Consider the following 15,213-nt stretch of genomic DNA (forward strand, 5'->3'; position numbering starts at 1 on the left):
AGAATGACCACTTACAGCTGAGAGGAATAAAGTTTCTCGTCCTCTTACAGACCACCCTCCTCCCCCCATCGGAGGGCCAGCCTCCTACCTGACTCTCTCCTCTTCAGCCCTCTTCAGGGCGGCGTCTCGCTGCAGAACCTTCATGATGGCCTCCTGCTCCTCCTCTGTCAGGAAGCTTAAGTCGATCATTTTGAAAAGTGTTCACAAAAATGACAGGAAAAAACACAGCCTCAAATTCCCCAAGCCGAACAAGTCACCGTAGCCAGGATGATCGAAGGATGAAAAAGTGCAGTGGAATAGTATCTTGTTCAGTTCTGCAGCAAAAGTCTTCTCTCGGCTAGGCAAAAGTTTTAGGTGGCTGATAGCAAAATCCTAAGCGCCCTTTCCCTCAAGGCAGTAGTGGTCTGGAGGGTGATGTCAAGAGGAAGCACTCAGGATGCTGGATTCTCAGCCAGACAGGTCACTTGTTCCTGCTGCGGCATTCCCACTCACGCCTCCTCGCTGGACCAGTCTGAGACAGTTTATTCTCCTTCCGTCCGACGTCAACTCGATGAGCAGCCACAGGATCTGAGTGTCACCTGCCTGGGGAATCGTGAGACGGTAAATACCAGATAGCGACAGGCAGCAGTTCTCATTATTAACAATAAGCATTGCTCATTATTAGAAGATTTCAAACATGTCTGGGGGGGGAAAGTGACCATGTGAGATGGTCTCCAAGATCAGGGAAACCAGTTCTGCCAGCTTCTTGAGCAAATAGAAAAGGGTCATGAAACATGCTTCAACTCAATTCTAGACTGCCGAGATGGAGCGTGCACAAAAATGCCTGTCAATGTTTAACGATCCACAGAGGGAAGGGATGGTTGCAGAAAGATGGTGGTTCTCTCCACAAACGCATGAGACGCTAGGCTGAAAGGTCACACTAAAGATCAGGAAGACCAGGGAGACCTTATTCCAGTTGTCAAGTGATTACTGGTAGGAAACTAGAAATAAAAATTCACAAATGCCCACTTCTTCATGCACAGGGATGTTCCACTAACGTGCATCTGTGCTCCGAGATGATGGAAGAATTATTATCAGGTAGAGTAGTTTGCACCATAGTGAAAACAGTTATTCTCTACTTAGTCCCACCTCTAACTTTTGCTGGACCTGGAGCAACTCACCAAGCTGTCTCCCTTCATTTCCCAGGAGAAAGAACACTGACTGTGCGTATATAATCTGAGGGAAAAAAAGAGGCAGGATTTCAAAACACCTCACCATTCAAAGTGAGCATTTTTGCATAGAAACGTAGGCAAGAATCCTATTTTCTTCGAGGCATTTTAAGCCCATGAGCAGGGACGTCCCTGGTGGTCCATCGGTTGAGACTTCCCTGTCCAGTGTTGGGGGTGTGGGTTTGATCCCTGATCGGAGAGCTAAGATCCAACATGCCTCATGGCCAGAAAACCAAAACATTAAGACAGAAGCAGTATTATAACAGAACTCAATAAAGACTCAGGAAAAAAAAAAAAAAGGTTTTTGAACCTATGAGAATAAGGTGAGACCTACAGAATGCCATAGCCAGGCTAGACTTGAGGAACTACTCCAGGACTGGGGTCCTTTAACAAGCAGAGTACTGCATATATAGTAGACACTAAAAAAAAAAGGGGGTTTACTACATTTTAAAGCAGCCCTACTCAATAAAAGACCGTGTATACAGTAACGTAGGAACGTCTATGAATACATCTATGAATACACTCTTTACTCTTTGGCAAAAGAGATCTACAAGGAAGTACTCCCACTACAACTGTCTAACTACAAAACATGAGGCAAGTTACCTAACCACTCCGAGGCTCAGGATTCTCATTAGGACATCCTTCAAGGGTTGCCAGGATTAAATGAAATAATGGCTAGAAAGCAATGCATATCTTGCATCCTGTACCAAGAGTAGCTGCTAAAAATATACTCTAACTTCCTTTTTGAGTTCACACTTTTGTTCCATTCAGCTGGCAAGAATGTACTGGTTACATGTTTTCCTTTTCTTTTTTGTATTTTTCTGATCTCCCTTATGAAGTTGGGACTTGGAAGGTGTGCACTCTGGTGACCTTTATTTTTACCTTCCTGTAGCTCTTGACATATTGCCCACAGTGACTACTCGAATTTTAAGATAACACTTCACATTCACTTTTTAAATCAGCATGCACTCCCATGTATTTGTTGTCGCTGTTGAGTTGCTAAGTCACATCTGACTCTACAGCCCTACAGACTGCAGCATGCCAGGATTCTCTGGTGCATATATTACTACTTGTGCATATATAAATAAATATATATGTGTGTGTGTGTATGCGATACTACAAAATTGCATATATTACTGCCTGCTTAATTGTCTCGAAAAGGACTTATCCTTCAAGATGAAAGTTACTATCTCCAAGAAGCCTTCCCTCATTTCCACTGCTAAGCTAAGTCGATTCAGTCGTGTCCGACTCTGTGCAACCCCGTAGACGGCAGCCCACCAGGCTCCCCCGTCCCTGGGATTCTCCAGGCAAGAACACTAGAGTGGGTTGCCATTTCCTTCTCAAATGCACGAAAGTGAAAAGGGAAAGTGAAGTCCCTCAGTCGTGTCCGACTCTTAGCGACCCCATGGACTGCAGCCTCCCAGGCTCCTCCGTCCATGGGATTTTCCAGGCAAGAGTACTGGAGTGGGGTGGCATCGCCTTCTCCGTCCCTCATTTCCACAGCTGGAGCTAAATGAGCTAAATGCTGTAGTACATTCAATTGTTGTCATTACTGTTTAGTTGCTCCGATTCTTTGTGACCCCATGGACTGCAGCCTACCAGGTTTCTTTGTCCATGGAATCTCCCAGGCAAGAATACTGGAGTGGGTAGCCATTTCCTTCTCCAGGGGATCTTCCCGACCCAGGAATCGAACCTACATCTCCTGCGTTGCAGGCAGATTATCGCTAAGCCACTTCAAGTACGGTATTCCTAACTCTTCAGTCCCTCCCTGAAACAGAACACAATCATGCTGTCACTAGAGTAAGCAGAGTATTCACCCCTACCTTCCAGATGGTGGGCTTGGCCTGTGACTGACTTTAGCCCATGAATTGTTATAAATGCGATGCAAGTACAGGCTGTGGATGTGCTTGTGTGGTTTGGCTCGGCTTCTTGTACTCTGACCATGGGCCCCAAGAAGAGCTTGCCCCAGGTAGCCACTGCCTCTTCAGTCTGGGTCCCAGAAAGAGATATAAGGACAGACCAGGACTTGATCCACCTGAAGCTCGGCCACCTTAGCTGACCTGTAGGTACCAAAGCAAGAAATGAATAGTTTTGGTTGGAAGCCACTGAGGTTTGGGGTTGTCATACAACAAACACTCTTGTAGCAGGGACTTCACTAACACAGAAACTTTCTCCTCCACCTAGGTGTTTCCACTGCGATAGTGATTTGTCTGCTCTGGTCTCTCCCATCTGACTATGAGTCTCTTGATGTGAAGAAATAAGTGAATGAGTAAATGACTGAGGGAACCTAATCTAAACAGACAGCTTCACCAGGCGACAGCTGCCTCAGTTCCTTCATGCACAGTAGCTTTAATTCATGCACAGTAACTTCCTTAGCTCTCAGAGGCTGGCAAGGAAATGGACTCAGGCCACCTTCTGGGAACTATGTCCCTGGGCATCACACAGGTTCAATGGGAGATTGTTTTTAAGTCCAATGAATTGAGGACAGGAAGCAAACAAAGGAGAAAAATAAATTATCCAGCAGTGGAAACTGGCAGGGGGGCAAGAGGGGAACTGTTGGTTTCCACATCTTCAAGGTGAACTATGAGCTAACCAGTGCTTCTGTGTAGAAGGTTCTAGGGTTAAGTTTTTCCTGAAAATATGCTATTTATGGGACTTTCCTGGTGGTCCTGGGGTTAAGAATCCACCTTGCAATGCAGGGGATATAGGTTCCATCCCTGATCCGGGAATGAAGATCCCAAAAGCTGAGGGGCAACTAACCCCGAGTACCACAACTACTGAGCCTGAGCACCACAACTACTGAGCCCGAGCACTGTAACTACTGAGCCCAAGCACCACAACTACTGAGCCCAAGCACTGCAAATACTGAGCCTGAGCACCATAACTACTGAGCCCAAGCACCATAACTACTGAGCCTGAGCACAACAACTACTGAGCCTGAGAACTGCAACTACTGAGTCCATGTGCACCAGAACCCATGCCACAACTAGAAAGCTGGTGTGCAGCAATGAAAGATCCTGAGTGCTGCAACTAAGACCTGATGCTGCCAAATAAACAAATAAAAACACATCAAAAAAAATTTTTTAATAAAAATGGGCTATTTAGTGAGGCAAAGGGCAAGGTCCTCATTTTACAGAGAAAGGAGTAAAGGACTGGAACTCTTGTCTCCTAGACTTCTAGTGAGAGTCACTACCCAGCCAGATTGCAGAAGAACCCTCAGATGGCAGTCAAGACTCTTCAGTCCCAGGTGCTCCCCCAACTCCCAATATTCTCAACAGTTATCATGAGAGCTAATCAAACATTCATTCATTTCACAAACACTTACTGAGAGCTTATTATGCACCTGACACTGTTCTAAGCAGTGATACAGTGATTGCTGGAGATACAGCAATGAATAAGACATTTAAAACTTCCTGTCCTTGTGGATTGTATATGCCAGTTGGAGGGGATAATGAACAAATTAATAATAAACACACACAAAAATAAAAATGATTAAATTATATAAATTTGGGGAAGGTAATAATAACTTTAGAGGAAAATAAAGCTGGGAAAGCAATAATAAGATGAGGGGTGTTGGAGTTTTAAAGAGTGTGGCTAGGGCAGGTCTCAATGAGAGGATGGATAACTGAGCAAAAACTTGCCAGAGATGAGGAAACAAGCCACACAGGTGTCAGAGGGTCCTGAGGTGCGAGTGTGTCTCGAGTGTTCAAGAAACTTCAAGGCGATCAGTGTGCCAGAGAGACAGAATGGAGTGGGTCAGAAAGGAAATAGGTCAAACTGTTTTGGGCTTGGACTTGACTGTAAGATTTCTGGATCAATGGTAAGGGAAGGCAGGAAAAAAGGAAAAGGGAATAAATACTTACTGGGCACCTCCTACATGCCTGGCAGTTTACATATATCATCTCATTGGATCCTCACAAAGACCTGAGGAAGGTATTTTATTACTCTGTGGTGCTGGAGAAGACTTGAGAGTCCCCTGGACAGCCAGGAGATGAAATCAGTCAATCCTGAAGGAAATCAACACTGAATATTCATTGGAAAGATAATGCTGAAGCTGAAGCTCCAATACTTTAGCCACCTGATGCAAAGAGCTGACTCATTTGAAAATACCCTGGTGCTGGGAAAGATTGAGGGTAGGAGAAGAAGGGGATGACAGACGATGAGATGGCTGGATGGCATCACCGACTCAATGGACATGAAGGACAGGGGAAACCTGGTGTGTTACATACAGTCCATGGGGTCACAGACAGACATGACTTAGTGACTGAACAACATTTTATTACGTGTGCTTTTCAGATGAAGACTATGAGGCTCACGGAGGTGTTTGCCACTTAGCTTGTGTGTGTAGCAGGGCTGGCATTTGTTAGAACGAGTCACCACTGGCTTTGTTAGAATAAGTCACCCCGATATCAACCTCCCACTTAATTCTCTCTTGCACACAGATCCTCAGACTGGGGAAGCAGAAAAAGAGCCCTTCTGTCTGCCTGTGGACTCTCATTCTCTGCGTAAGCACAGAAGAATCAGTGGCCCAGAGCTGGCTGTCAGCATGGGGGCAACCTCAGTGCAAAAATCCGGGAGGGATGAGTCTTGGCAACAGGGATGCCTGACGTGGCCACAGCAGGAGGAGGATGAGCAAATAGTTCCCCTAAGGTTCAGCCCTCCCTCCCGCCCCCCTCCTGCAGCTGGAGGATTTTTCTAAAACTCAGATGTGACTAGGGCACATTCCCAGGCTTAAAGCCCTTCACCAACTTTCCACCATCCACTGGCTAAGGCTCAAAGCCCTCACCGCAGCCTGTAGGGCTCTCTGTGAACTAGCACCGGCTTTCTTTTCCAAGCTCTTTTCCTGTCACACTGAACGTTTTCAGCTCCTTCTGCCTTCAGACCTTTGCATATACTTACCCTCCCTCCTGGGCTTCCCTGGTCGCTCAGAAGGTAAAGCGCCTGCCTGCAATGCGGGAGACTGGGGCTCGATCCCTGGGTCCCTGGAGAAGGGAATGGCAACCCACTCCAGTATTCTTGCCTGGAGAATTCCATGGACAGAGGAGCCTGGCGGGCTACAGTCCATGGGGTTGAAAAGAGTCAGACATGACTGAGTGACTAACACTTATACTTTCACTTTCCTCCTAGAACCCCCGCCCCTCCCTCAACCAATACCTCCTGGGTCTCAAGTGAGATGGCACGTACTATAGACATCTTCCCCATCCTCTCAAGGCCAGGTTGGTGCCGCGCTGGAGGGCTCCATTAGCCCCTAACTTCCTCACCCAGGATACTCAGTACAGGATCCCAAACCCCATCTACTCACGTCTGTCTTCCCCTGGTTTACATGCAGGCCTGGGTGTCCAAGCGCTCTGTGTCTCCACCCAGCGCCTGCCACTGCGGCTCCCCTCTACATAACAGGCACTCAAATATCTCATCCGTGAACACAGCTGGAAGGGAACTCAGCTCCCCCTTAACATGAACCTGGCGCAACATTGAAAAATCAGCCACGTGTTCCTCGTGGGTTCCAGCTCCAGGCCTTCCCCACGACTGTCTGGTTTACATCAATCACATGACTTCTCCAAGCCTCAGTTTCCTCACCCGTAGAGTGGATCTATTCACTCCTACCTTCCCTTCCTTATGGAGATTATAGTGAGGCTCTGGTGAGAAGGAAGACAGTGTCGAGGACAAATAAGGAATGAGCAGCCATAGGGGCAGCAGCTGAAAGGGACACGTGAGGGTTCCAGGTGCAGACTGTGCTTAATTCCAGCTCTCCTTGTGCCGTTTTTGAAACATATAGAAATACAGAATCACTATGCTGTATAATAGGAACCACGAGACTGCTGCAGGTCAATCATACTTCAAAAGCAAACTCATAAAAAAAGAGAAGACATCAGGTTTGTGGTTATCAGAGGTGAGGCCTGGGGACAAGGGGAATTGGAAGAAGGCAGTCCAAAGGTACAAACTTTCAGGAACAAGATAAAGAAACACTAAGGACAGAATGTACAACATGATAAATATATTATAACTGCTGTGTGTTAAACATGAAAGGGGTTAAGAGAATAAAGCCTGAGAGCTTTCATCACAAGACACATTTTTTCTATTTCTTTAATTTTTATATCTATATGAGATGATGGATGTTCACTGTAGTTATTTGATAACCACTGCATGATGCATGTAAGTCAGATCACTATGCTGTACATGTGTGTGTTCAGTCGCTCAGTCATGTCCGACTCTCTGTAGCCCACCAGGCTCCTCTGTCCATGGGATTCTCCAGGCCAGAATATTGGAGTGACTTGCCATTCCCTTCTCCAGGAAACCTTCCTGACCCAGGGATCAAACTCTTGTCTCCCGACGCTCCTGTACTGGCAGACAGATTTTCTTTTTTAACACCAAGCCACCTGTACACCTTCGATTTATACAGTGCTGTATGTCAATTATATCTCAATAAAACTGGAAGAAAACAAACCAAAAAAAAAATATCTTGCAAGTGTCAGCCCTGTTCTATAAAAGCCACATCTATAAAAGCCTATTCTCTTTGCCAGCTGTCCAAAAGTTAAACTGAAGGGAGAAACACCACAGCTGGTGTCTGCTTTTGATGCCAGCAAAGAGAAGAGCGAGGCTTGTAGGCCTAATCCCCACCACTTGGCCAGCCAGACCCAGGCTAAAAAGCCTGATTAACAGCAGCATTTGTTCCCACAACTCGCTCTGCTCCAAGGAGCGGCCCTGACAGCACCTTCTCCTGTCTAGGCCGGCTGCTGCCGTCCCAAAGCTTCAAGGAAGACCATAACATTCTCCACAACCTCAGGGAAGGGAAGGAAAACTCGAGGAAGTCCTGACTCTCACATGATGAGGTTTTCAGGAGAGAAGCAAACTGTTCTGACAGTCCCATGACATCAAGAAGGAAGCCGTGAAAGAAAAATCTGGGAGGCAGCAGGACAGCAGAACAAGTATGCTCGAGTCAGGGTGGGTCTGGGGGAAAAAAGACAGCCCTGATCAATTAAGAGGCTTACCCCCGGCAATGACAAACCGTCACGTCTAAAACCAAATGCTCAAGTATCACATGACGTCCCTTGTATGCAGAGCCTAAAAAGAAATGACATAGATGAACTTAGAAAACAGAAAGAGACTCACAGACTTAGAAAATGAACTTATTGTTGCCACGGAGAAGGAATAGTTAGGGAGATTGGGATGGTCATGTACACATGCTCTATTTAAAATGAATAACCAACAAGGACCCACTATATGGCAAAGGGAACTCTGTTCCGTGTTATGTGGCAGCTTGGACGGGAGGGGACTTTGGGGGAGAATGGATACATGCATATATATGGCTGTCTTTCAGCTGTTCACCTGAAACTATCACAATATTGTTAATCAGCTATGAAAGTGAAAGTATTAGGTGCTCAGTGGTGTCCGATTCTTTTCAACCTCATGGACTGTAGCCTGCCAGGCTCCTCATGGAGAATTCCTTCCATGGCATTCTCCAGGCAAGAATACTGGAGTGGGTTGCCATTTCCTTATTCAGGAGATCTTCCCAACCCAGGGATTGAACCTGGTTTTCCTGCATTGCAGGCAGATTCTTTACCTTCTGAGCCACCAGGGAAGCCCCCAAAATTGTGTTAGTCATTCAGTCATGTCTGACTCTTTGAGACCCCATGGAACTGTAGCCCACCAGGCTCCTCTGTCCATGGGATTCTCCGGGCAAGAATACTGGAGTGGGTTGCCATTCTCTTCTCCAGGGGTTCTTCCTGATCCAGGGATCGAAACCAGGTCTCCTGCATTGCAGGCAGATTCTTTCCTGTCTGAGTCACTAAGGCAATACCTCAACACAAAATAAAAAGTTCAAAAGAAAAAAAAAAGAATGCTAACCCTCAGAGAGGCATCCAAGGATAAACAGAATAACCCACAGATGGTTCCTGAGAATCCTGAGAAGGAATAAATGGAGTGGGACAATCTGAGACGCTTAGCCTACTTCCCTCCCGGCAGAGAGCTGTCTCGTCCCACCCCCACCACGCCCCCTACCCTGCAGTCATCAGACCACCGGGCCACACGGCCAGGGCTCCCAGGCCCTAAGCTGCCAGCTCCTCCGCAGGGCTGCCCCATTTCTCAGGGTATTCGCGCCAAGGTTGAACTTGCCCGCCATTCCCACCCTTTGCCGCCCTCGGCTCACTCTCCCTTTCACACAACAGTCTACGAGGCGGACAGCACTTGTGTTCTCCCTGCGTCTCCCGCGTTGAGAGGGAGATGAACTTCCTCCCCTCCGCTGTTCCTCACAGAATGTTTTCCGAGCCTCTCACCATCTCGGTCATGTTTCTCTAGGCTGAAAACTGAGCATGTGGTGCTGAAATCCTCCACCCACAGGAGAGCAGTTCATCCCTCTGCCCATCGAATACGGCAGGTCTTTTCCACATGTTGTGGAGGACGCGGAGCTCGAGGAGTTAAGTAATGTCCACAGCTGCTCAACCAGAATGTGATCTGAACTGAGGGCTGTAAGACTCTGAAGAGCACTGACATATATACACCACCATGAGGAAAACAGACAGCTGGTGGGAAGGTGCAGCTTAGCACAGGAGGCTCAGCTCTGTGCTCTGTGACGACTCAGAGGGGTGGGAGGAAGGTCCAAGAGGGAGGGGATAGATACACACATATAACTGAGTCACAGCGGAAACCAACACAACATTGTAAAGCAACTATATTCCAATAAAAATAAAGATATGTTCATAGACAAATACTAAATAAAGCTGCTACTTTTAATCTGTCGCTGCATGCCCATCTCCACTTATTCTCCGAGAGGTCGCACAGCTCATCAGGCACAGGGATGAGACCAGACCCCAGGAGTCCTGGCTCCCGGCCCAGGCCTGTTCTCACCTGCTGTTCCTCCTTCTGGATGGCCTACTTCCTTCTGTGTCGTTTCCTATGAGCGGCACACCCTGGCTCTCAGAGCATGGCATGCTCCTCTCTGCCCAACTTGTCAGGAACAGGAAAATGACTGGACCCTCTGGGGTTGTTTTGCGGATAGACGTGGAAAAGAGGACAAGTATGGATACAGAAAAGGAGGGCACCTGCATCAACACGCAGGTGTTTATACCGGCTCATTAGCCTCTGAGAATGAGAGCAATCCCTGAAATCATAAACTATTCCTAAAAGATGCTTTGTGGTCTTTAAACTCAATCAGAATTTTTTTTACATGTATTTTATTTATTTATTTATTTTTAAATTCATTTATGTATTCTAATTGGAGGATAATTACATTACAGTATCACGCTGGGTTTTGCCAACTATCAACATGAATTGGTCATAGGCATACGTGTGTCCCCTCCATCCTCAATGCCCTCCCACACCCCTCTCCCCAAGAAATGTGTTTATATGAATAGCAAATTTTGTTCACAGCCCTGTCAAGAAACAATGCCATATGAATATTTTGTTTCTACATGGTCTATGCTTTCATCATTATTAAAAAAAAAAAAAAAAACAGGTAAATTACTCAATCTAACGTGTTGCCTAAATTTGGATTCTTGAAAGAATAATTGCCTTGTGACGGGTCCAGAGTAGCTTCTCAAAAACAACATGAGCTTAATGAATAAATAAAATGAATACATGAAATGAGCCCAGGAAGAAGTAAACAAATAAAGAAATACAGATGGAATAATAAAGAATAAGTTATCCAATGAGTTTATTTCTTTTTCACAGAGGAATAAGTGAAAAAATCAAAATTGACGGGCACCTCAATAAACAAAGAGTCCTTTGGGGAGGACTCTTCCGAAGGTGGAGGCCATTTTTCTACTTCAGGTTCCTCCTTCAGGGACAGACTGATGCAGCTGACTGGTAACATTTCCCACAGACTGACTTGGTCACCTCAAACTAAGAGCTGAGAAGAAAAGATTGTTCCTATGTGACAATGCTCCTTACCCCTTAATCTCATCTTCCAACTTAATAATAATCTCTGGACTTCTAGGAAGGCTCCCCTGCCATTCCCAGGCAAGTTTAGATTATGGTACCCACAGGAATCTAAGAGTTTAATCAAGGCCCAAGCAAGGGTAAGATAATGGGCAATCTGAGGAAGATAGTACCACATACACCTACCCTCGTGGGGCTTTCCTGGTGGCTCAGACGGTAAAGAATCTGCCAGCAATGCAGGAGGCCCAGGTTCGGTTCCTGGGTTAGGAAGATCCCCTGGAGAAGAGAATGGCAACCCACTCCAGTATTCTTTCCTGGAGAATTCAATCATGGACAGAGGAACTTGGTGGGTTATGGTCCATGGGGTCACAAAGAGTCAACACGACTGAGTGACTAACACTTCAACAACCTACTCTCATACAAGTACTACATTAAGTAGTAATACAGGAGGTATAAACCAAGCGTCAGAGCCACGGGGACTTAGGCAGGAGATCAGAGGAGGAAAATCTTGGAGGCTGAGAAGGAGAGAGGGGGCATTCTGGACAAGTGCACTGGCCATGAAACTATGAAGACAGGATTTTCAAGGCTGGTAACGGCAGTGTGATCACAAATGGGGAAACAGAGAGGCTGAAATGCCAAGGGAGGGAACTGGCACTTTTCAGTCTCAATAAATATGCCTAAACCACCTTTTAAAATCTGTATTATTTGGGAATATCAGAATTTCAAAAGATAAAAACAGTAGAGAGAAAGGAGCTGAGGAGATAGGCAGCTGAAAATTCATTTTAATCTTCACACTTAGACTGAAAACTCAAATCTAAAAAAAGGATGACAACCTACAAAAGGGATGACTGAATTTGACAACACACCGAGGAGCTCAGAGAGTATGAACATGGCCCATCAGACACGGCACAGAGCTGCTGTGAGAGCCAACAGCCACGGGCTCTCGCTGATGACACGGCTTGGGAAGCCCCTGGAGTCGCGCCTCCAGTCAAAATGCCAGAGAAAAACTTCCTCTCCCCCGGCAACTGCAGCATCCACCAAAGGCCCGGATCTCAATTCTGAAAGAGGGGAAATCATATGCCCCCAAAGCTGTAATAGTGTACACAATCCTGGCCCTCAGAGAGCTTACATTCTGGAAAAGAAGACAGATGTGAACCAGCCCAGGAAGTCCTATGAGGAAGAAGAACAGGATGCTACAAAACTTTTAACCAGGGGGCTTAACACAGTCTCAGGGCCCAGGGAAGGCTTCCTTGAAGAACTATGACTTCTGCCAACTGTAAATTCTCAAGGGATACCGAGATTGGAGATTCTAGCACTTTAATTAACCTAATCATTGCTTACATCCAAATCTGGCTGATGAGTGGCTCATTCCCAGATATCACTTAATACCTATTGAAGACCAAGACTTCCCTGGTGGTCCAGTGGCTAAGACTCTGTGCTTCCACCGCAAGGGGCGTGGGTCTGATCCCTGGTTGGGGAATTAAGATCCCACCTGCCATGTCGGGGGAGAAAACAACCCATTGAATCAAGTTCACAATGTCATGTGGCAGCCTGGATGGGAGCAGGTTTGGGGGAGAATGGATGCATGTATATGTATGGCTGAATCCCTTCACTGTTCACCTGAAGCTATCACAACATTATTAATCGGCTATGTGGTGATGTTAGTCGCTCAGTCGTGTCCAGATCTTTGAGATCCCATGGACTGTAGCCCGCCAGGCTCCCCTGTCCATGAAATTTTCCAGATAAGAATATGGGAGTGGGTAGCCATTCCCTTCTCCAGGAGAATCTTTCCAACCCAGGGATCAGACCCCAGTCTCCCACATTGCAGGCAGATTCTTTACCGTCTGAGTCACCAGGGAAGCCCCCAAAACAAAATAAAAAGTTCAAAAGAGGAAAAAAAAAAAAAGACCCAATGAGTAAAGGTAGACAGTTTGACCAGGACTGCATTGATAAACACCATATTTAATGGGGCAGTGAGGCAGGGGAGAAAGATCTTCAGGGATGAAGTTCAGGAATCTGCATTTTATGAAATTTTCCCGCATGATGTTTGGCCAGGTTTGGGAATCACAGCTTTAGAGGATTCCTTATCTGTCAGAAATGACTGGTTACAGAGCACAGCTGTCAAAGTTAAGCATGTTCATTTGTATGGCAATTGTTTCCCAGCTGGAACGAAAGCAAACTCAAAAACGAAGTAACAGCTGAACCATGGAGTCACAAGCACCTCTTTGTAGAGATGAGGAAGGCGAGATGCAGAGGGGTTAGAACACTTGCTTAGGGTCACATGGCTCTAATGTGAGCGCTGGGACACCTAGAGGGGACTTCCTTTCTCTTTCAGGACAGAGACAGTTTCAACCCTCAGAAGGATTTGCAAATGGGCTAATAAAGTGGGTTGAGTTGCCTTTCACAGCAGCCCTGAAACCAGCACTTGATAACTACAGCCATTACAGATGAATTCTACATTTAATTATTTTCCAGGTTTCAAATTCAGAGGAAGGGAGTGGAAGAATCAGCTGATTTATTAACCAGGCTGGAATTAAACCCAGAATCATAAAGTTAACTGAACTGTAGCCCTCATCAGCTCACATTTTAAAAGAACTACTTAAACCCTCACTTTTGCTACAATCATGTACATTCTTGCTCAGCCTGGCAGTGAGGGACTCTCTCCAAATGTCCAAACTCAGGGGTTCCCAAACCTGGTTGTACATTAGCATCACGTGAAAAGCTTTAAAAAATACATCCATGCTCAGGTCTTTGCCTCCTATCCTTTCTCCATGCCACCCCATGCCAGTGATTCTGATTTAATTGGTCTGGGGTCATATCTTACCCCAGATGTTTTTTTAAAGCTGCCCAGGGGGTTATAATATCCAGCCAGTACTGAGACCACTGAACTCACTGGTCCTCTCCTCCCTCTGGCCTTGGCACAAAGCAAGGACCTCGGGTAAGGCAAGCAAGATGCCCAGGGCACAAAATTCACAATCAAGGTTGTGTGAGCACAGCACACTGTGCTGAAGCACCCTGAGAGTGAGGTCTCGCTCCTACTCAGGCACCCTGGGCACACGACTAAGGAGGCACCCACTGTCAGGGTATGGCAAGTGCAGCCCCTGTACTTGTGTGAGCCTGTCTCCATAGATTCTGTGCCCTGGGTACCTCACTGGCCTTGCTCCAGGCCCATACCTCCACAAATCCTTCTGGTCAGGCCATTAATTATCCCATCAAAGATACATCTACTGCCTCCTATGTGTGAGGTCTTCCTTGTTCCGCTTCATCCTCCAAAGAGACTCTGGTTTTAAAATGGATACAGGTGAACAATGCCAACCACATGCATTAATCTTACCCCTTTGACATAACAGGCTGCTGTGATGGAGTAGGAAGCCACACCGGTTTTAAAGTCAAAAGACGCCTGAAAGGGGACTAATCCTTCATGAGTTCTTTGGCAGTTCTGCTACAGATGCTGGGTTTGTTACTTCGTCTGTGCTTTGTAGATAGTAAGGCCTACCTTACAGGGTTTCTGTGAGATGACATTAGGCTGTAAGTTAAATGGTCTGGGACATAGTAGGTGCTTCATAGACACCAGTTGACAATAAATCTTCAACATTTCATCAACTCTTATCACCTTTTTGAACTTTCACCCCTGGTGGTACAGTGGTAAAGAATCCACGTGCCAACGCAGGAGACTCAGGTTTAATCCCTTGGTCAGGAACATCCCCTGGAGAAGGAAATTGCAACCCACTCCAGTATTATTGTCTGGGAAATTCCATGGACAGAGGAGCCTGGTGGGCTACATGCTATGAGGTTGCAAAAAGAGTCAGACACAACTTAGCGACTAAACAAAAACAATAACATCACCTTTCTGTGCTACTTGAGGTTGGACTGTTACTGCTGCTGCTTTTTCTGTTTTCCTCTTTAGACTGTCTCCTTCTTCTAACCTCCCACCGTATTCTAAAAAGGAGTCAAACTCCTGGTCTCAGCAAACACCTCCGCCCCAGAGGCCTTTGAGTAGATTAAAAAGAAATCTAAACTTGGGATTGGGGTTTGGCAGTAGAGAAGATGGGTAGGAGGATCCCATTTTTAAATTACCAAAAATTCTTCTATATCTTGTCATCTCAGCCCTAGACCTCAGCTTGCAAAAATC

The 15,213-nt window shown here is 46.2% G+C and overlaps 1 protein-coding gene across 7 annotated transcripts in view; it reads right to left on the reverse strand.

Moving 5' to 3' along the window:
• Positions 1–15,213, reverse strand: part of SYTL2 (synaptotagmin like 2) — a 119,141-nt gene that overhangs the window by 64,359 nt on the left and 39,569 nt on the right. For 4 of the 7 annotated variants that reach the window (XM_055581537.1, XM_055581536.1, XM_055581535.1 and 1 more), the window contains exon 2: positions 89–582. In XM_055581537.1, coding sequence (XP_055437512.1) covers positions 89–189 — 101 coding nt within the window. In that variant the 5' untranslated portion in view covers positions 190–582. Of the gene's footprint in view, positions 1–88; positions 583–1,160; positions 1,216–3,031; positions 3,269–8,197; positions 8,271–15,213 lie in introns of all 7 variants that reach the window. The other 3 variants (XM_055581533.1, XM_055581532.1, XM_055581534.1) reach the window with 3 other exon arrangements.

This window comes from Bubalus kerabau, chromosome 5 (assembly GCF_029407905.1).
Source record: "Bubalus kerabau isolate K-KA32 ecotype Philippines breed swamp buffalo chromosome 5, PCC_UOA_SB_1v2, whole genome shotgun sequence".
NCBI classification, from domain to species: domain Eukaryota; kingdom Metazoa; phylum Chordata; class Mammalia; order Artiodactyla; family Bovidae; genus Bubalus; species Bubalus kerabau.